The following is a 23,789-nucleotide window of genomic DNA, read 5'->3' on the forward strand; positions in this document are numbered from 1 at the left end:
CCTTCTCCCGACTTACTTTCCTCTGCCTCCTTTTATCTGCTTTATTTTTTACGAGCGTGCACCGCGTGACGATAAATGGAGCCCAACGCGTAATTTTTTTCTTCGTCTTTCAACCAATAACAGTTGGCGAACACGCGAAAAACGTCGAGGAAACCGCACAAAGCCTGATACAATCAACGCGCGATAGGCTTGGAAAAAAAAGCAGAAGGAGAAAGGGGAAGAAGTTGAAAAAGAAAAAGGGAGATGGTACCGACTTGAGCATTGCCGCGAGCAATTTTGACAAAACAAAACGGTAGGGCAGGAGGGGTTGAAGAAGGAGGTCGCAGGGAGAAATGAGGAATTACTGATGAAATTACAGCGTTGCGCCAACGCCAACAGGAAGCAGTCACTGCTTTCCCTTTGGATAAAGCACGGGCCCTTATTTCTTTTCCGCCAATTTGCTCGCGAACAGTTCCTGTGTGCCGTACAAAAATTGATTCGCCGGTGGTTACCGAACGCGTACTAACGTCCATCATAACTATCAAGAAAGTCACTTTCCTTGAGTTCTATAAATTATGATGAATGTACTGTATGCATAAAAGTTTAAAAAATATTATTAACTTTTATAAAATTATTTGTATCAAGTTACTAATTATTTCTCTTATTATTTTTAACATTATTTGCTGTTATTGTAAACTACTTTTTCACAATGTAGTATTATTGTGATGTAATTTCGTTTTAATATTAACATTGTATGTCTTACATCAACCAAGTTAGAAAATACAATTGCTTTATAAATAATCTCTAATGATTGACACTGATGACATTGATGGTGTCATGCTTTACATGTAGCCTCATTAATTTATCGTTTTCTGAACGATATTCTGTGCAACTTAAAGTATGCTCCAAAAACTAGAAAGTACAGAAATATGCCGTAAACGTAAACGATTGCAACTTCTCATTCACTAGAGATCCCCATATGCCGCAGAATTCCTATTTTACCTCAATTTGCAACAAGAAAAGTCCGCAGCGACAATAAATCATAGTCATCGGCGCAATTCTCGTGACTGTCGCCATGAAAAAGACTTTAAAAGAGAGCAACAAGGGAAAGTAGCGATCGAAAGAGGATTGCCGCCTTTTCTGTCACTCTGTCCCGTTTGTCTTTCATCTGGGTAGTTCACAATCTCCCTACACTCGTCTAGCGATATGGCCCGTTCTTTCGTCTCCGCTTCACCTGCGACTACTCGTCGGGTTTCACCTGGACCGTTCCGGCTTTGACGCTTTGGTGCTTCGCGGTTACCCCCCCTGTCTCCCGGCGGTGACCCTCCACTGGAAAAGCCGAGGAGTAATCGAATCCAATCGTCGTGGAGTCGCCCGAGTCTCGACCAGCTGCACGCGACTGTGCAGGTGCGCGTCTCTACTTGGCGATCAACTCGATTCCTACGCGTATATAATATGTTTCCCTAACGCACACGCCACGACATTCCTGAGGGGCAATTAAAAAGATTTTTTTTTCCGCAGAAAAGCAGGTTGGTGGGAGCAGGTTGAGAGACTGTCACATGTTTGAACTTGTGTTCATGATCTTCAAGTTAAATGAAATACCGGTTTTTTATCATATATAGATGTATCGATTTCCTAATAATTGTATAGCATATAATAATCGCGTCTCTTCTACTTATTAGCAATATGACAGGGAGAAACACTTAAATAAGCATCTGAATAACACTTCCGTTTTTACTGATAGAAAAAATGCTTCAAACAAAATTTGTTTATTGCAACCTCAGTTATAGTAGTGAACATAGTAATTAATGGTTAACTAGTAACATAAATTATAAATAAATAAAACAATATATATCTGCATTTTTATTGTAAAGTAATGATGAAATAAAGGATACAAATAAAGAAACCCTTAATTCTTATCCTCTTTATATATGTCAGCTCGTATTAATTTATGCAGATGTGTAAAATAACTATATATTTTTTGACAAATAACGTAAGTAGTAAAATATTTTCTGTCAACAAATAAATTAAATTAAGCAACAAAGAATAAGAATTATAAGTTTTTCCACTGTATTCAAAATTTATTTGGTTCTTTGACTATATAACCATGGACTGCCAGTTATCCCCACTTTTTCTATGCTTCGCCGTCAATATAAAATGCGCCCTCACCGCTTAAAGGGCAGAAAATCAAAACATAAAGTGAGATTCTGATGGTAAAAAATAAGGAAAGAGACGGAATAGATCATTCGTCGCTGTTTTACCAACTTTTAGCAGTTTACCAGGGAGTTCGAAAATTAGATCTGAGTAGTGTTGGTAAAAAAGGTCAAATTGGCAGCATATTATATCATAATTTGGTAAAAGTTGGTAAAACAGCGATGAATAACATTCTGTCTCTTTCTTCCTTCATCTTTTACCATCAGGATCTCACTTTATATTTTAATTTTTTACCGTTTAAGCCGGTATTCATAGTCGGTTCTTATTTCAAAACCGTCTTAAGTAATATCTTAAGATGCTAATACGGCTCTGTGATTGGTTCATGACGTCTTAAGATTGTACTTAAGACGGTCTTAAATATAAGAACCGACTACGAATACCGGCCTTAGACGATGGAGGCGCATTTCATGTTCATTGGTTTATTACATCGAAAAAAAAACCGACTGGCATCTCTACTGGCAGTTCATGGTTTTGGAACGCAGCTCAGAAAAAAGAAACAGAAGAGAAGAAGGGAAAGAATTGTGGGAATTCCCCTAATGTGACTGACAGAAACGGCACGCGATACAAAAATGTACACAATATATACTTTAATTATGTAATTTTTTTTAAATCTATAAATACAATAATATATACGAAAAGTATTCAAAAATAATCGCGTTTGATCGGTAAAACATACGACTTTAAGATCCCTTAAACTCGCTACTGAATTGCGCGGATGTAGAAGATTGTTAACCCACTCTACTAATTCACGAGCGATGTTAGACCTATTATCAAACACCCTGTATACGAATTTCATATGGCTTATTAAAATCACATATTGCTAATGTTAAGCATTAGACGGCATTTGCTGTGATGGTAATTTTTGAAGAGAACGACAAAGGATATAATCATAGATATAGCATCTAAATCTAGTGTTGAGGAAAGGGAGTAGAGGCGCGTAGAAAATGATGCCTAATCAGTATTTTAAAAAACGTTATTTTTAAGAAAAAAATATTTTAGTAAATAAATAGCGATATAATGGGAAATGTAATAATGTATAGATAATAGATTAGTAACGCGGTCACGGGCTTAAGGGGATCCTAAAGTCGTCTGTAATACCGGCTTTTTTTCTTAACACTAATCTTTTAAATGGCTTTATGGAAATGCAAAAATCTTGTCTAGAATTAAAGTACGCATCAAAATCTAGGTCATGGTGGTCGAATTTATATCGAAAACAAAAAAAATTAATATTTTTTAATATTAACGGCTTTACACTTATTTAATTTGTTGTTTTCATGTATCGGTCGATATTCGATATTCTGTTTTAAAAATAATTATCTACACTATATACGCGGTACTGCTTCAGGGACACAATGAGGAGACTGGTGTGAACAGCGCTGAAGCAGTACCGTAGTGTAGATAATTATTTTTATAGTGCAGACATTAAACGAAATATTGACCTTTAAATTAATTTTTATTAGAATAGAGTTGTTTTCCAAATAATAAAAATTACATCGACACTTTTTATCCAAATGATTATGGAGCGATTGGATTAAAAAAAAATATTTTTTAGACACTTTCTGCTAATTATACGCTTAATTGATTTTAATTAATTGTGATTATTGTATGGTTTTCCAAACTCTGAAAAGTTTTTTCCAAATATCTCCAAATGATTTCCAAGCGATTGGATAAGATAATTTTCAATAATTTTTAATTTTTTTGCTAACTATACGTCGGTGTTCAGCCTTCGCTTTAGGATCCCCTTAACACGTCATCACGTGCTTGCCTCGCCACGCGTGACCACGTGTGATATCGCGTCATTCGCGTCCCCTTGTGTGATATAGCGTCACCACGTGCTGATCGCGTTAGTAGTCTATTACCTATACATTATTACATTTTCCATTATATCACTACGTGTAGTATAGCATATAATTCACTAAAATCATCATTATTAACCCTATTCACTCCGACCATGCCCTTTCGTGTCCCACGAGTTTCTAATCCTCGCATCATAACTCACGAACGAATTGACGAAATTTAATGTTCAAAAGCGCAAATTAAAGCTAAAAGTAGTAGCTTTAATTTGCGCTTTGGAACATTAAATTTCGTCAATTCGTTCGTGAGTTATGATGCAAGGATTAAAAGAGCGGAAAAAACATTGGAGGAAATAGGGTTAACTGTTTTCAAAATATTCAAATAAAATTTTTCGATGCATTATATTATATTAAACTCACAATATGCGCGGAATAAAAAAATAACTAAGTTTTATATATATATAGGCAACTTACTTCTTTACATTTTCCGATCAAATAATGACTCTCGTTCATCACTGATAATCCGTAATAAGTAATGATAATCCATGGTAATCCATAGTAAGTATAATTTGGAATAAATTGAAAGTTGACACATTTTCACCAGAATTTCCTTGAAGATTTAAATTTGCACAAATTATCCCACAAATATTTTTACAAACATTTTAAATTAATCAATTTTAAACACTATTCGTCCACAGTAACCGGCATCGATGTGATAAACTTTCATATTAAACTCACATGGTACTTCACTTATAAAATCAAAAATAATACTAATGTATAATTTATAAAATAATAAATGCTTAAATTATTCAAATCACTGGCTTTATACAAATTTATCTCGTCACTAATAAAACTTTTTCAGAAATGTGTAACTAGCATACGTAACGTGTAGCTCCTAAAATACAAAAATGCCGTGGTCAATCAAGCAGGAGAAACCGAACGAGACTGCAACCTGATTGTCCGGCGATAGAATGAAGTACAGTCAAATTCCGCTGCGAGTCACTATCCACAGGTCTATACTCCATTTCTAAATAAGTAGGTATACTCGTCCGCGATTTTTCTTTCAACCACGTGTGAAAAGATACGCTTTTCGCTTAAAAAGATTATAACTTTATGCGGCAATAAAACAGAGACACGATGTGTAAATTTACGAAGAATTTGACACTTATAAAACAAATTCTACTGTCGCGCGTTTAAGAACACACGTCTAATCAATTAATTAAGAATCAATTAACACTTATTTTAAGTTCAACAGAATCGATATTTAAGTTAAATTTTTAGATTAATCGCGACACTGAAAAGCGTATTAACGTTTGCGGAAACTTAACCTTTTGTGCGGTTGAAAGAAAAATAGCAGACGAGTATACTCACATTTATAGAGCCTTAAGGGGCTGCTGTAGTGGCAGTAATTATTACCGACATTTCTTTGAACACACAAAACTTTGAATTGGCTTTACGGAATTAAAAAAACTTTCTTACAGAATTACGCACAAAAACGAAAATCTATGATAGTGACCCGCTATTGCACCACGTATATGCATAATAGACTACTGAGCATTCCCATCGGAGAACTGTAGTCAAGATCTAAAAGACAGATATATTTACTGGGATATCTGTCTTTCCTTGTCTCTTCACCACTCCTTATCCCCGCCATCTACACAATTGGACAAGGAAAGCATATATCCCAGTAAGCATATCTCTGTCCATTAGATCTTGCCTACAGCTCGCTAATGGGAATGCTCAGTCTATTATACATATAAGTCTATAAAAACAATTCATAGCATTTTTAAAAATCACACAATTAAAACAAATATTCTCTTTACTTCAGGTCGGAAGAAAATTTGACACAAATTAGTGCATTTACACAAAGTATAATATTCCATTAAAGAAACCACAATTATACTTTTTAATATTAACTCAAAATGCACATAATAGACCCATAAAAGTAATATAAGAAAGCGAAACATCTAAAGCCATTTAATTTTGGGTTACATTTTTTCTATCTCCGTTTAAAAAATGTAATTTCGCTCAGTTCTGCTAAATTCGGCCTCGACGCATCTTGTTTGCCTCGCTTAAAATTTTGTGTAGGTATTAGTTTCGCCTCTTTTATATAAGCTACAAGCACGCGCCATTTAGCTTTTTTATTATACTAGACACCGCGCGCGCTATTTAGCTTTAACATTATGCTATTACTATTACACTATTGACTCTTTGATACACGCAACTGTCAAAATATACGAACCAATCGGCATCGCGGAAAAGTGAGAACAATAAACTTCGATAGATTCGAGAGTATCGACTTTACATCTGTTTTTTAGATATGGAGGATCATTACACAAAACAACATTTACATCACAATACAAAAATAACCGCGTTTTGAATAAGTAACTTTCTGTTATTTAACTTTGGCGGTGATTGTGCAACCGCACAAATCACGGCACATGGTAAAGCAAGCCGGGATGCAAACTTTGAGACAACCAATCAGCATCGTGGAAAAAAGGTGTCAACTCGTCGATACAATTTCGATGATCGAGATAGTTAGGGCTACTTCGACCAAACTCCGATTTAACTTAATCGTTGATTAGTCCATTGGAAATGACCAATCGCATTTGTCAATCTATTTCATGAGCAAATGCAATTGGCCATTTCCAATGGACTAATCAACAATTAAGTTAATCGAAGTTTGGTCGAAGTGGCCTTTAAAAATGGAATTGCTTACTCATCTCGGTCGACGTTGCATCATAACAACTTGTTGCGCGGTGTATTCTGAGATACCACGTTTCGATGTACAATAAGGGAGCGCGCAAGCGAAAGAAAGACGAATTAAAAAGCCAAAAAAGGCTTGCGAATACTACTCGCCGACCTTAATTTTGCGATGTTACCCACGTGGAGGCTTAAGACGAATTGCAATTTACCAGCGGCGATTTTGGGGCACACGCAACGTCAGGTCGCGCTTGAATGCTAAAGAATAACAACGCACGAAAGCTCCTTTACAATAAAGACTTGTAACAAGTCTTGCCTTCAAGACTATATTTTTTTCCACACGGTCTTTTTCAAGGTAAGTTGGATTTATACAAAAGAAATCTGACGTAAAGAATGTCTTCATTAAAAAGTTTCAAATTCAGACAAATTATACTAGCAATATGAAGTTGTTCGTTTTCTCGTAGCAATAAATGAATTTTTAAAGCTTGAAAATATAAACAGAATAATAAATTTCTTTCGCCAGTATATAGAATAACAATTAAAGTAATTTAAATCGACCTGACTGGCAATATATATAACGTCTTTCCGATATGAACATTAAAATTAAAAACTATTTAATTTAGAAATTACATCAAGGGACCAAAACCATGGTCAAAATTAATAATGTCTCGATATTGATCTGAAAAAAGTGCTGTGTGAATCCGACAAACCAAGTTGGCTCACAGTTTTTCGATGTTCATATCAGAAAGACGTTATATATATTGCCAGTCAGGTCGATTTAAATTACTTTAATTGAAAATATAACGCCACCGAGGTGTGCTAAATGGCTTAATAGTTGTTCAATACAGCAACCGTTTGTCGAGCAAAAAATTCGGGTTCGATTCTTGGATTCGTCACCTCGTGTACACGATACTAAAGATTTTGGGTAATATTCCACCCTAATGTAAAATTATGATTAATGTATTCAGTCTTATATTTATAAAAAGTCACTTTAACCCTTCTGTCAATGAATAATTTTTAACCTGATAATTTTATACCCACTGTGTTTTCGACACATTGCACAAATTAAGACATACTGTGACAATTTCTTTATAGCAGGTTCTAGGCATCGATTTAGGATTTAAAGGCCCTTTGTGTTTCAGGCGGATAAAACCAGTTCCGGCAGGTACGGCCCTCTCACAATCAGTCAAGTGAGCAGTAAATGTGAACAGACGTATTTTATATAGTTCAGAGTTTTTTAATACTCTTTTTATTAATTAATTTTTCATTAGTTGTTTGAGTTTTAATACACAAATAGAGGAGTTATCGAGAGAGGGGAGTTTTTATAGTTAGTTAATTATTTATTTAATCATAATAGCAAAAAATCAGTAATAGCTATCCGGTTACCCATACATTGAACGTTGTACTATTCGATTTCACGGCAACCGTGTTACAAAGATAAAATTAATATCAAGGTAAAATCTATTGAAAATTGTTTCTTATTACACCAAATATGGAGATCTAAAGCGTCATAAAATTTCAACATTTAAGTCGCTTTGGGTACCCGGATATCCGGTCATTGACAGAAGGATTAATTCTTAAAATATATTTCCATATTTTTATGGACTAAAATATTCAATATAAATTACGAATCCAGCTCATTTTAAAGTACACTATTAGTGAAAGTGCGTAAGCGGTCAAAAATTCGAAGAGAAATAATTCTCCGTAGTTTTTTCGTTATTACAACGTTTCAGTTTACATTGTATCGCGCGTTAAGCGATGAACAGTACCTATCAATCTTCCCCGAACGAAAAACTAGTACTCTGTTATTTATTGCCATTTACTCGATCGTGTTCCGCGGTGCGCCGCGTAATCGGTCTGGTCGATTGGCGATCACGAGGGGCGAATTAAGAACGCGCTTCCATTACGAAAGAAGGACGTACGTAGCATATCGCGCACTCCTTTATTTGACGTCCAGTAAACGCCTCAAAGTCGGGCGGAGAAATGCAATCAATCAAAAATTGCACCTAATCGTATAGCGATAGTAAAAGCATCTCGCCAGTATCATTACAGCTGCCGCTCGCTTTCCGTTTCGCGCAAGAATCTACGTGAATTGGATACATTCCTTAATTCATCCGTTAACTTTCCGTGCTCGGGGCACGACTCTGTTCCATTTAGATTGCGCATGATAACTTGAGTACATTCTTATTCTTAAGAGAGAGAGAGAGAGAGAGAGAGAGAGAGAGAGAGAGTTACATTAAAGGACACAAATATTCGATGCTTTTATGCGATTCGCGAAAATTGATACGAATGACTTGAACTCATTGAAATTATCCTACGAGAAGTAGATTGTCACCGTTTCTAATTTTCAGAACTCTATTTTATATACACACCGCATTGTACGAACAATTGATCAGTTGCTGCTTAATCCGTACTTTCTCCCAACAAACTTCATTATTAATTTCGTAAATTAAAGCATGTCTCCCGCGCAGTGAAATCGACACATTAGTTACGCTTTGTTTCGCAGGTGCATAAAATCGCCGATTCACCCTCTCCCGCAATCTTCTTCCGCCAAAGGCGTATACGGTGAGGTGTTCGAAGGAGTACGTCAAGAAGTGAGTGCCAGGAAGAACATATGGCGCGACGTAGTACGCAAGACGTCCATGGCTCAGGGAACAAAGAAAACGTTCCCCTAGTGTCGGGTCAGTTCTGAAGGAAGCGATGTTAAATAGATGGAAATCCGAAAAAATCACGTTGCGCAAGATACAAATCGCGGCAAATGGTTTGATCGTTCTGAGTAGACAAAAACAGGTAAGAAAACACTAATACTTATCAGAATTTATTTAATAATTAAATATCATGCAATATTTTAGAACTTAACATGTAGGTCATTGAAGAAATATCCGGTTTCGTAATTGCATTCGTCGAAGCTAATAAAGGTATAAAATCGATCGAACAAAGGAAACTTCAAGAAAGTATTCGCGCTTTGTTTTTCAAATTTCTTCTTACAGTAGAGGCAATGTTGCGATTAAACGAGACAGTAATTAGATGTATGTAAATGCATGTGATGTTATATAGGTCAACGAAACCATGCGTGAATGCAATAAAGACATGCGCTAAACATCGGTTTCGCTACTCCTTTATATTCAGTTATAAAAATTATGCCACTTTCTCAGTCGGCGCGTTAGTTACGGTTACGCTTCGTTCCGCAGGTGCACAAAATAATCGATCCCTTTTGAGCTAAATCGCATAATACGTAATCGTGCACATTGCTTCCGTGCAACATTGTGCGCAAGAAAAGATAAGAAGTATGAAAAATGAGATGGCATTGGGACTGACACGTGTGAAGCTAAATTCAGACCGCCGCGCAGAAATAAAAACAGAAAGAAGGGAAAAAAGTAAGAAAGAAAGCGAAAGAGAACAAGAAGCAAAAGGAAACAAGGTATCTTGTGAAATAAAAGCTTAAGAGTATTTTGCGGATAAAATAACTTCTTTTAGAGTAAAATCACGCTTGACAGATTGACAGTTGGAAGACTATCCTCAAATGCAAAGTTATTTTTACTCTCGCTCGTAGAACGACGTATCTCGTTACGTGAGTTTCGCGCAAATTGGCGCACCCCGATCTGCATCGCGAATCAGCAGGATGGGAAAAGCAGGGAACATAGGCGCTGTCCTGCGGACTGGTCTTAATCACGCGATGTTATCGACGCTGAAGATACCGGGACACGAGGTTGCAATTTAGCGGAGGCGCGCATCGAGGATGAAAGGCGCGAAGGACGGAGGGCAACGAGGAGAGACTGGAAGAGTGAAAGGGAGCGGGAGGTGGAGACGAAATAAAAGAAACTTCCAATTAAATTTCTTTCGTTAGCCTGGCGGCAGCCTCCGTCCCGGGCTCTCGCCGCTTCTCGTTCGCTTACTTCTGCGGCGACTGCATTTTTTCCGTCGCGATTATGCGGGCGCCACCTGCCCGCGCACGTGACTCGCGCGCTGCGAGCGCGGAGCGGAAACGAGCGTGTGCAAGTTGCGATGAACTGGCGTAATTGCGATATTGATATCCGACAGTATATACCGCGTAATTTATCGCGACCCGGCCGACGAGCGACACCGGAGTCTGCGCTTGCGACCGCAAAATAATAAACTGACGGTTTATCTGAGCGTGATATGTGAACGCGAATTTAATTTCGTAGCGGAATCGTCCAAGCCAGACGACTTGGATTTTCGTAAAATTCTGTTGTCTTATCGTATATTTAAGATCCGGGTCAGCATTTGATTGGTCTATAGCTATAACGTAAAAACTGAAAGGTCAACTTCTTTTTTGATTCCTTTCTTTTCAGTTCCAATAATAAATTTACTTTCGTGACAAAACTTGCTTTTAATCTCATATTTTTTATCCTATTCAACTCCCTTCAATCCATTTTCACTAATTGAAAACGACAACTGGATCGTGCCAATGTGAACCGACCTAATCTACTCCGATGTGTGACTCAGTGAGAATCAACCCCGCTTAAATATATTTTGTAAGGCATTTCAGTAATCTTATTCCTGAGGTAGAAGCATTAATGCGACGCTCGAACGTGACTGCTGATTTGTATGAGCGACGCGCGGGGTGAATTTTATTCCAGTTGCATGCGCGAGGAACAGTCGCACCTATACGTGAGATGCACATGGTTCGCCGCGACCGGGACGTGGGTTCCGATGAACAGCCGAATTTGAATAGACGCGATCGGCGCCGAGTAATTAGCGACTGTGCGTATGTCGGACACGTGTGTAAACGCGGCGCGTGTGTACATACGATGGGCACATTCAGACGGGAGAGAATGCCATTTAGAATCATTAATTTTCTGACATGCTCAGCACGTCGGTCGTAAGACGGAGATGTGGAAGACCTATATACGAAGCGATCGATTTTGACGACGGCAGGACGTTTCCCTATACTGTTGACTCGAATTTTATCCTAAAATGTACACGAGTGAGCTTGGGAAGTGTTTGCAGATAAAATTAATCAGATAAAATTAAATTGCTGAAATTATTTAAAAATATTTTTTAGCATTTTTTAAATTTATTTACTTTATATTTATTTTTTTTATTTCGTATTTTTTTTCATGGAATTATCCTTAATATTTTGACTGTCATGTCGTATCTGACGCATAAAGTTCCGCCACCCAGTGGTGAAGACGGTTTTATTTATCCGATTAGAATGATTTTAATTACTAAATATTTCAAACATTAAAAAAATAATAAAGTATAGTAATATGCATTAGATTTATTAAAAAGATTTTTTTCATTTCTCTCTGCTTATATCTGTGTCAATCACAAAAAGATCTATTATTTCGATTTGTGCAGAGTGACAGCACAATGTCACGTGGTAAATTGTTTCACAATACTGTAAACTCGCGATATTAAACGGCATTCTAAATTTAGCTCCGGTTTGCACGAAAAATTCAAAATTGTTTGCAAATTTTCGAATAGAAGTTCTTTTGTTCTTATTCTTATTATTTCTTCTTATTACTTTTAAATTAGATTAAATTATTATTTGTACTTTTCTTCAAATGTTTATTATACATACAAAAATGTATATAAATGCATGTGTAAATGATTGTCTGCAATTGACGGAACTCGAGTCCTAAATATACATGTAGTCATCCTTGCGGAAATGTTACACAGTGGGGATCAAAAGATAGCATCATCTGTTGTAAAAGGAGAGAGTATACGCATCGATAAAATATCGTCTGTGGCTATGGATAAATTTTTGAATGTGGCACTGGGCCTGGTAAGTTTGAGATACTTGGAGAACGCTGACATAACCGATCGTCGGTGAATAAGTTTACAGCATTGTAATAATGTAAAAAATTCATAATTAAAACAATAATTTAATTGAAGTTGATTTAATCAATTTAGTAAACTTAAATAAAATGTAATATAATAATTTGTTACGAATAAGATATTGCCTTACAATATTTGCGTTGCAATATTTAATTTTTGGAATATTGTACAAAAAGTTTCGTATCATCAAAGGGTATATAAAATATTTAAAATTTATACATTCATAAAAAATATTATCTACTAAAATATATAGAAACTATAATGCGCCAGAATTACAGTGAAAGAATCAAATATTCAATAATCAAAATTTTGTTGATTCTTTACAGAAACAAAAATCATCTAGATTTTGTTTTTAAAAGTTATGTTTTAAAAAAACTTTTATTTAGATTAAAGTTCTTCTATGCATAGTCTAGCAAGATATTTGCAAGAATAGATTTACTGAAAGAATGTCAAGAAACAAATCACACTAAATAAAAAATCATGTACCGACAAAGCTCTGCGCATACAAGGTTCCAAGAGATAAGAGTGCTTCTAGTAGGCCCTTCGCATATCACATTGAATATTACCGACTACTATTCTTTTAACATTATTAATTATTTGTAAAAAAAATCAAACTTTGAAAAAGTTTGTTTTCAAATTTATTTTTTATATATATATATATATATATATATATATATATATATAGATGTACTTAAACAATAAATATGTCAAACAGTTTTTATAAGTTGTACGAGGCAACCGAAAGTTTCCCTTTATCGTTTCAGGACTAAAAGAATAATTAAAGCTAAACTAATATCCGTTATCGAGAGAATATTAATGAATACTTGCAATGATAAGTTTATGTTCGACTGTAATCCGGATTGCTTATTTTATTTATTTTTTCGAAAATTGTAGAGAATGTTGTAATTGTTTTTTTCTTAGGGTATAATTAAAAAGTAATACAAATAAAGGAGTAAGTATTCCTTGAATTAATAGATTTTCATATGAAACTATTTTTTATAATTAAATGATTATAATTACACACGATTTGCTTTCCACAATTAAGAGACACGTATTAAGGAATATAATATTTTAACAAAGTATCAAGAGAAACTGTCTACACTAAGAGTATATAGGATGTTACTTGAATTAAGAGTTACTTTGAAAGCGAAAATAAAAAAAAATAAGAGTTAAATAATTTAAATCATATAAAATAGTTCATATTTTCAATGAAGTGATAATTAATGTTAGATACTATATCAGTATTATTATTAATCAACACATATAATATTCTATATAATCTATGGAATATTCTGTCGTATCGTTTACTGTTTAAATCAGATTTAATCCTAAAGCATAATATGTAATCCTATTATCATTATCCTATATATTCAGATATAATAATAATCTAATACATATTTATTGTATGATATAAGCTGCATGTAAAAATATTATAAAATTTGAAAAAGAAATCAGCAAAAAATAACTCGAGCCCACTTAAGTACTTAATTTTCCAGATGAAAATACGCGAAGCGCGCGCGCATAATCGATCCTCACGCAGGCGAGATCTGCTGCTGTTCTTTAATCCATCCTGATCTCGAGCGTACTGAGACGACGTTGTAAATGTAGTTCGTGAAATTAGTTCGTGACTTCGTGTAAGGATTAAACAGGCCGACGTCATACAGCACCAATCAGAGAGTTTGACTCGACGGGGCACGATTAAACCGGGTTAATAAGTTGCCTAAGTGCAAATCTCTTCAAACGGCCGAGCGAGCGAGCGTGCGTTGTTCGGCTGGAAACTTCTTCCTCGCGAAAGTTTACCCCTGTAACGATCTTGTCCGCTCAACTAATAAATGGACTTCGACCATTCGCGGCCGAGTCTACTAATGGAAGTAACCACTCGTGTAATCAAATAACTCCTCTTCTTTTTCCGTCTTAAATGCAACTAAGCAGTGTTCTATCAGTGCCTTCTAATCGCGGTAAATATATACGTGCGCCAAGATTTTATTTCTACGAGAGTTACGACGGGAACGTCAAAAACAGTTATACGACGCGATACGATAAGGATTCATTACTTAGGCATTCACTTACTAAATCAAGATTACGCGTTCATCACACAAGAACTGAAGGCTTAGTCTATAATTTTATACTTAAACTAGACATCATCAATCATTACCACATATTTCGAATATGATCATTAATTTTCCTTGGCATCATCAGAAAGATGTAAAATTCCGTGGGAATGGAGAAAGTTCCACAAACCTGAAATTCATGGGAGACCAACGAGACAGCGACTATTATAATATTGTAATTTCGAATAAAATAAATAAAATTATAAAATTGGTATGTTTTATGGAATACATATTTTTTTTAGGCATTTTCAAGGCTTCGCAATTCTGTCTTGAGCTGAAAATAAATACGGACGATTATAAACAGAAACATTTTGTCAATTAACACGCTACGAGAATTATATTGGACGTCAACTTTGCCATTTCAGTTTTTTAATCATCTTGCAAAAAGATTTAACATTCTCGCGTTTATAAGAATATCGTCGCGTGACACTTACTCGATCGACGCCGTTCAAAGTGACAGCGTAATAATTTCCCGACACGCCGGCGAAGGGTTAATCTCACTTGCATCTCGGATCCAAACAAATTGCTCCGACCTCCCGCCGGTCCTCTCTCACCCCGGTACCCGCCGCCTTTCCCGCATTTTCAGAGATTCTTGGCGCGCACCTGCGCACGACACTTTGTCCCACGTCGTTACTCAGCGCGGTCGCCACCCCGCGACTAACAAATGTTGCGACGCCTGCCGCGCGCTAAAATCTCCCGTTAAATTACCACGTATGGACGTGAATGCGGGAATGGCTTCGTCGTTGGCTTGCCACTTTACAATTTCAATTAACAGCTCGACGATATATCCATTTTACACGCTCAAGTCGCCGCGGCGTTTTTCTCACGACCGCGACGAAGAGGTCCTCGCTCGCTCGCGGTCTTAAACAATACCGGCAAAATTTACGCCACGACGGCAACGCAGAGTTACCGCTGTAGCGCATCCGCCGATCGCGAATTACTTCGCAGCATGTCCGGTGCTAAAACGAGTCTGTGAATACCATCAATAACGGCTAGCGCAATATAACGCGCCGAGTCGCGTGGATCAGGCGTCAAATTAATTCCCCGCACTCGCTATATAGGCGCGCGATTGGTTTTTCGGGAATTGCGCGAACGGGCAATTGCTGGGGATACCGCTGGAGATACTTCGGGCTACTATATAGAATCCGTAATCCTCGAATAGCTATCAACATCTGGCTTTTATTGTGCTTCGATTGCGTTATTGTTGATTCCCAAACGACGAACACCTCTATATTAATCGCTTGATGTATTTTTATGTGACAACCATCGAAACTATAAAAAAAATATTGTTTGAATTTTATGGGGAAAAAAAACAAATAATCCGTTCGTATAAAAATTGTGATTTTATATTGAGTTATATGCAGCTATCTGGATATTATTTTGAATACACGTTTAGGTTAGCGTATCTATCATATTAATCAATTTTAATTATATGACGACAGGATATAAGATAACAGGACACGAGCAACTGCGCGTCGGTCTCCTTTTAAAGTATCAACGTCAGAAGCATCTTTTGAAGAAAAACTGGTTTCGGTCGGCCCGATTAAACGGTGATTTACCTCTGATCATTTTGTTATCGCGTTAACTAGCAAGGCATGTCGGCGCAAGAACGGCATAGATGCGGGAAAGCACTTTCTACTGGGCATGCAGATGGAGCAATAAGATAAAAAAAAAATCGAATATCAACGTGCGTTAATGCGTTCGCGCTCCATACCCGGCATTCGCTGTCTTTTTCGTGATGATTATCATAATAATCTCCGGTAATCGAATCTCAAGCAGCTGTGCGTCTATCTTCACGGCACAAGCTGATAGATAGAAGCTCGCGAAGCTCTTAAACGCTAATAGTCCTTTCTCACAGAGAAAAGATGTGCATTTGTCGCGCATTCTAAGATATTCTCTAAGAACGCGCGTCATATTACAAAATCATACCTTCCATTTATCGATTCTTCAGTCTGTTTTGAAATCAGTTTCTTAATGTCGATATGATTAAACCTTATATAACTTTTTATCGCTCCTTAATTTTTTCGAAATACTTGAAGAGCATATTTTCTCTCTTGACCGATGCAGCATCGTCCGCGCGTTTCAGATGCAAAGTTTTTTAAATTATAAGAAAAATTTCCTAAGAAACGCGGCAACAATATGTTACTTAGAAAAAAATACGAAGAAGTATGTTTGTTTAGAGAAATAAAGTTTCTCGCGAACGTTTCGACAAGACATAATACGATTGTGAAATGCTCTGTAGATGATCCTAAAATAGCCAATCTCGTTACATCACAGATTGCATGGGCGAAGGAGGTCGTGAACCGTGTTGCAGCGACGCAAATGTCACGGTTCATTGTACGGATGTATAAGAATGAATGGACGATCGGATGAATGGAGGAGGGTCAGCTGAACGAAGGCACGTCCCGTTATAGACTTGTGATTATTATGTAAAAATGTTGGGCTATATAGACGTGAATATACACTCGTTAGTTATCAACACGTGATATATTCTTTCGCTTTAGACGCGCATGTACGTCTTCTATACGTCAATGAATTGAACGACAATGATCAATTTACTATCCTACCAGCGAATCGATTGAATGCAATAATTAATTAATATTTGACTAATATCTAAAGTATAAAAATTATATATTTTTTGACCATAAAAATAAGTGTATTTAACGATCAAATGATTTATCTTTAATTTGTCATTTTCCTTAAATATAGAACAATTTAGCTAATAACGATAATAATTAAATTTCAACGTGCAACGGAGTTATTTTAATGCTAATGTACATTTAATCAAAAGCTGATAAGAAATAAACATGAGATTCGAGACATTAATTTCATTCAAGAATATATAAAAATATTATCGACCTAGTACTATTATTAGGCAAGTTTGTGTCGAAATAATTATTAATAATCATATATGCAGTTATTTAATAAAATAATTATTACAATTATTAGAACTATTAAAAGCAAAAGAATAAAATTATTTAAAAAATTGTATTATAAATATTTCTTTTAATAATTTCGCGATCATTAAACACAACTAGATTTAATGTTTAATACTATTTTGAATAAATATGTCGCAAATACGCATATATTCGTTTTATTTATAGTGTCATTTATAATTTAAAATCTTTTAGTAATTGCTATATAGTAATGTTCTATTAGATTCTACTCTAATCTCAATTTTAATTGACATGCTTTATGCGATATTGACTCAGAGAATAGGATACATCTTCAGAAGTGATTCACATTAAGATCTGCTTTATGAACATGACCCGGATCTTAGATCGTATTACGGACCACGCGAATGTAATTTGGATGATAAATCCTTGACATTGCGACGGATCAGATGGTACATCCTCCAAATTGATGCGGGCAGTATCAGCGCGCTACGTTGACGTATGCACCTTCCTCATCGTCAAAGTTCGCGTAGATATGATTAATGCATTCGGACATTGTGTCATTTCATCTTACATATTTATTACATACATGCATTTCATTATGTTGCTGTATCGTGAAATGTAACGTATGTTACAATGCGCATTCGTTAAAATAAAGGATGATCAGAGAGATCATCATTTCTCGCTTTAAAACTCTAAGGCTGCGTTCGGTCAAGAGCGCTATTGCATCATTCTGTCTTTACCGCTCATCAAATGTAAAACAAGGATAGAATAAGCAAATATCGCTAATAGCGCGCTCCCCGAATCCAGCCTAAATATTGCGGCAATTAGTTCTACATCATTAAACCACTCGGATATAATTGAAAAGCGAGATATCGCAATTCACTTCTCTGCTTGCGCACTGTGAAATTTGCCTAGCGAGAATTTCTTTATCTGCAATATATAATCTCTCGTAATTTTTTCCCTCCCGTTATTTCCACTAAGCAAACATTGACCTTTCGAAATCGTCGAGCAATATTCCAGCACCGATTTCCATCTTTCTCAAACGCAACCCCGATTATTATACCGTTGGTTTATTCTCGCTCATTTCAAACTACGCACCTATTCCTATCCCTGAAATTTGCATTCGGTACCATACCGAGCAGTTATTCGACCCTCTGCGCGAAATAAGCACTCGTCGCGAATATGCGGTAAGACAATCTTGAATTGCATTCGCCCACATATGTGCATGTAGAATAGGGATGCCTATGTACTTATTTCAAGGACCGGTTGCATCAAGTTTCGATGCTGACGCGGCGACGTTTTTCAAGAGGATTCACGGCGGTAAAGCCGGTTGGCTGCCGGGCCGTGAGATGGCGACGCACTGACCGGCGCCGGGCGTCGTACCGGCGGCAGTCTCGGGGACGACGCCGTCGCCGCCACGTGGGGAGCGAATTTGAATCAGCCGCCACCGGTCCCGGCCTGTTGTTCCATTGTGTCGGCGCGATTGTTCGCACCGGTGCTCACTTGCGGTTCCTCTCGCGCTTGTCGCACGGAACTTCATGATCCGCCGCGCGACTATTCCGAGAGTCCGAGGTGAGAACGGCTGGAAAGACCGAAGAAGGCAGAGAGAATACGGAGGAAAGATATTTGACGACTAAAAAAAAGAAGAGAGATAAAAAAAGAAACAAAAAGAGGGACACTGACGCCAATTTAAAACGATCCCGAGTGGATTGCAAGAGAACTTCGCGCCGGAGGCGAAAGGAAACGCGCGGGAGATAAGCAGAAAACGTTTTCTCAGCGATTCAGAGAGCGAGAAGCATCTCGGATCATCCTTGGTATGTAATGAAATACCGGCGACAAGTGTCGTGATTGACGATAATTGCCGAGCCCGAGAGCAGGTATCACTCGCGGAGTCGGGGAGGTCGTTGTTCTCCATCACTAAAGTATCGACACGCCCCCCTCGAGGGAAAAGAAAGGATCGTCACGAGAGTAACCGCCGCGCCGGTGAACGGAGAGGATTGGAGCAACAGCCAGTCATCTGTAACGAAACGCACCGGCACGAGTTTGTGATTGTCAACGTGATTGTCAACGCGGCGTCATTGTACATCACCGCCACGTGACACTCCGGCTGTCATCGAGTAACAGTTTCCTCTTGCGCCACGTGACGGCATCGATGATCTGGGACAGCCATCAGCGACTGCCTGGACGTAATCGTCGCGCGGGTGAGTCGTGAGCGCGATCACAGCGAGAGACATCGCGGGAAACGTGAGCGTCAGCTCTCCGTCTCCGATGAAATCAGCGACGTAATCCAGTGTCACGCCGATACGTGCTCCGAGCAGTGACTAGCGTCGTGACGTGCACCACGAGGCGTCGAAGCGGCGGCACAACGACGACGAGGACGACGAGGACGTCGAGGAGAGCAGCGGAGGCGACAGAGGAGAAGTGCAGCCGGCGGCAGGAGAGGGAGAAAAATCAAGAAGGAAGTAGCAAGTGTCACGAAGGGACCCTTGTCAGTGAGTGGTGGACCGTGGTGCGGATCGTGGGGGCATCGTGCGCGTGCGACAAGGATCTTGACCGGGAAAGAGAGAAAGAGAGAGAGAGAGAGAGAGAGAGAGAGAGAGAGAGAGAGAGAGAGAGAGAGAGAGAGAGTGTGTGTGTGTGTGTGTGTGAGCAAGAGACGCAGGAAACGACAGGGGGTGGCCGGCAAGCACGCGCAGCGAGACCTCCGCGCTCGATACGAGCACGCGCGCGAATTCGACACGATCGCCACTTCCGATCGTGCCGGCCGGCTTGGTACGGAAGAGGGCTGTGACCTTGCGACCCGACCTTGGAAATTGGCGCCACCGTCGATCGCGTCATTTTGTCGCGGCTTGCGTTTCGCCGGTAATTCGTGAACAAAATTAATTCGACCGCGGCGGGACGCGCGAGTGTGAAGAGGAGAAGAAGAACATATTTGATTGGTCTCTGCGGTCGCTGATCTCGGCGAGGTTTTCGCCCGGTTTCTTCGATTTCCGGAGACGAGGAAGGAGGAAGGACCGCTCGCGATCGTACTACGACCTGTAACGCCGATGGAATGACTCAATATGCCGCCTAGGTGAGTAAAAAACGTACGAACGAACGAACGAACGGGCCGGTTTCACACCAAGTATCCAGTCAAGAGTGATAATTGACGGAAGGTGAATTAAAGGGTAAACGAGAGGCGAACGAGAGCCACAGGTAGGCTACGCTCGGAGGCCGAGTGGAAACGCCACTTTAGTGATCTCCAGTCTCAAGCCTTTGACGCTCCGTGACTCGTGGGATCTCTTATTGGAATTGTAAGAGTTGATCAACGTCGCGTAAAATTTCTACACGATCGTGGTCGAAGGAGGCACTAAATCGGTTGTAAACTTAGCGAAAATTTGTTCAATCGATTCGAGCGTTTGAAAATAATTAAAATAAAGTGAGAGAAACGAGAATGAGAGAGACACAAAATGCACACGCGGACAGTTGGTTGTATAATTTTGTTAGTCATTATTTCAATATAAACGTATATAATTTGAAAAATAATAATTTTCATATATCTGCAATCCCACTGCATGTCACATTTAATTAATAACACGTATTTTTATTTTTTATTTCTTATGAGATTCTCATTCAAGAATAGACTATCATGACTTCTTCACGATTGTATTTTCATCGCTAAGTTCGTGCTCGCGTTTTGAAAAGACAATGCCGCGTTTGTCATATATCTATGGACAAAGTTACAAAACGGACTTTACTGCGCTTTTATTGCCCTGTAATCCGCTCGCTGTACACCTGCGCTCGCAGTGTATTCACGCGTGCGACAAGCGTGCGGAGAAGTGTTGCGTTTCAAATCCTCTCCGATCGTGAGCGTACACTGAGAGAGAGAGATGAGCAAATCCTCTTTCACCGTGTCGGCAGCACAAAGTTGCATAGAGATCGTTGCGTAGAACCTGTTACACTCAACGTATAATCCTTAATTCGACGATTTATTACTCCCGAGAGTGCCGCGAGAACCGAATTTATTCCCCGGATTCCTCGGTTAAACCACCCTTCTCCCCTCTTGCAAAAATTTACATACATAAATTGTACATCATTGTTATTCTACTACTCACTTGAATGTATCATAATTATGCATGCGATAATTATAAATATCCAGCATTTACTATCTTTATATCAGTCAATCTTATAGCTATAGTTTGTTAAACCTTCCTTCCTCTTCCTTCTCGCAAAAATTTATAATTCATACATTTGTATTCTACCTCTTATAAATGTATCATATAATTATGTATTATAAGCTTGATTGCGTATTTACTATTTTTATAGGTATCTAGAGTTTTAAATACTAAAAAATAGTAAAAAAGAACTAGATATTATAGAAGCTTATTACAGAAATTGAAAAATAGACACGATTTACCCGATTTACTGCACACGAGAAATAACTTGGTAAGGTATTTCTGTGCTGCATACCGCGAGAACGCGTAAATCCGCTTAAGATCGCTCGGGAATAAGATCCAAGGCGCGTCTTCGCGCTGCCGAGGAAGTCATTCACGTGTAATAATTAGGCGTAGGTATTTTCACTGGGTCTTAGTATAGGCGTAAGGGATGTCGCCTGCGTGTCGTCTACCCCGACGTGTTCCAAATACAACCATTATTTACGATCGCAACGAATGCAGCTGCGCCAGCGACAGATACCTTCGGGAGGCGGGGCGACGAACCGCTCGACGTCGTCATTGTCACCCGTAAAATTTCGCATTACGCGCGAGCCCGGGCTTGTCATTCGACGCGGCGGTAAATTCCTGAACGTCCGGCGGGCACGCGCCGGAAAATATTTCGCGAAATATTGTACGTTTTGCCAAGAACACGAGCGCGGTAGAATTTTGCCTTTTCGGCATACGTATATAACGTAATTTAAAGTTTTAATGGGATCGTACGTCTCATAACTGCATGGCACTGCAGCGTGTGGTGGTCTGAAAACGTACCACCGTATAATTACGTAATTTCAACGTTGTAATAACGAACTTGTATAATTTTATAATTTTGCTGCGAAGCATCGCGGATTATTCCGACAGGAATCTTACCTAAAAGTATTCGGTTATATGGCGCGTCGTGATGTCATCGTTAATTTTACGAACACTTCATTTCACGTAAAATTTGGTGATTAATGAATAATGACAATGTCTCTATGGACACTCTTGAGTGACCGTCACGTCGTTGCTAGTCGTGACAGGCTAGATGATCCCGCCGGCTCCAGTCAGCGGTTTGCGGACGACCGGCATAATTCAGCGAAACGCTGTTCTCGATGTGCGCGGTCTAGCTGTTACTCGATGAAAAAAAAGACAGAATCGCTGCCATGTGTGTTAATCCGCGCCGAGTGCATTTACGAGCGAGCGCATTGTGATAGTGTCGCATTCAGCGCATACGCCACTGTGGTGCGCGCTTTAACACATAAAACCAACCGCCACACTGATGCACACGTAGGACGCGCGTCCAGTAAACGACACGTGGGAAATTCACGTTGCTCAATTTCATTGTTATTCGATGCCGAAATAGTACGAAATTTTCATCCGTATTACTGTCTCGTAGCTCCAGGAATCTCCGACAAAATTGTAAAATTGTACACGACGAAATCAGATGATGAAACGGTATATTTGCGCGTTTGCACAAAAAAAATTCTCCGAACATATAAATAATTAAAAGTTGAAAGCTTCCCTGGAGATTGAATATTGGGATTATAACGGTATATGTTCTCTTATCAAGCGAAATGCTATATGTTTATCTGCAAATTACTAATTAACATCATAAATCTTTAATAACAACCGCATTTCATTTTCCCATCACGTCGAATGTTAAAATCCTAATAGGTATCATATTTATACTCGGCAACTTCAGAAATTCTTTCACACGATATTTGTTAACAGTGAGAGATATATTTCATCTTTGTATACGTTACGGGGCAAAAGTGTCATGGACACTGAAGAAATTAAATACATTTGTGTGCAAGGAAAGTTTGCTCGACCGTTCTCCAGACGTCCATAAATCTCTTTCTCAGAATTCACATCTTAACGAGAATAGCTTCCGATGAAATACGGATCACGGGACAAGGTCTGTCGGTACTACGGAAATAGCGTCATTTCTCGTCATCCAAGATTGGAATTACCTTGAAAGCCGGGCGATATCCGCTCGCGAGCACGAAAGTAGAAATTAATATTTGCTACGGCTATATTGTATTCATCCCGCCCCGCGTTTCTCCCGGCCTCTGCTTCATGTGATAAGCAACAAATTACTTTTCCTTGACGACGCAAATCCGC

General features: G+C 38.4%; 1 protein-coding gene and 1 long non-coding RNA gene across 13 annotated transcripts in view; one reads left to right on the forward strand and one right to left on the reverse strand.

Annotated features, from left to right (window-relative positions):
• Window positions 1–23,789, reverse strand: part of LOC143898161 (uncharacterized) — a 277,565-nt gene that overhangs the window by 38,519 nt on the left and 215,257 nt on the right. The gene's annotated exons all lie outside the window — the stretch shown is intronic.
• The window catches only part of Mp (collagen XV/XVIII-type protein multiplexin), a 229,525-nt gene continuing 212,463 nt past the window's right edge, over window positions 6,728–23,789 (forward strand). For 4 of the 8 annotated variants that reach the window (XM_077407434.1, XM_077407437.1, XM_077407433.1 and 1 more), the window contains exon 1: window positions 18,922–20,572. In XM_077407434.1, the coding sequence (XP_077263560.1) occupies window positions 20,562–20,572 (11 nt within the window). In that variant the 5' untranslated portion in view covers window positions 18,922–20,561. Of the gene's footprint in view, window positions 7,045–7,831; window positions 7,855–9,195; window positions 9,480–18,921; window positions 20,573–23,789 lie in introns of those variants that run through there. The other 4 variants (XM_077407440.1, XM_077407439.1, XM_077407432.1 and 1 more) reach the window with 4 other exon arrangements.

Source organism: Temnothorax americanus, unplaced genomic scaffold, assembly GCF_048541705.1.
Source record: "Temnothorax americanus isolate GAGA-0224 unplaced genomic scaffold, ASM4854170v1 Scaffold22, whole genome shotgun sequence".
Taxonomy (NCBI): domain Eukaryota; kingdom Metazoa; phylum Arthropoda; class Insecta; order Hymenoptera; family Formicidae; genus Temnothorax; species Temnothorax americanus.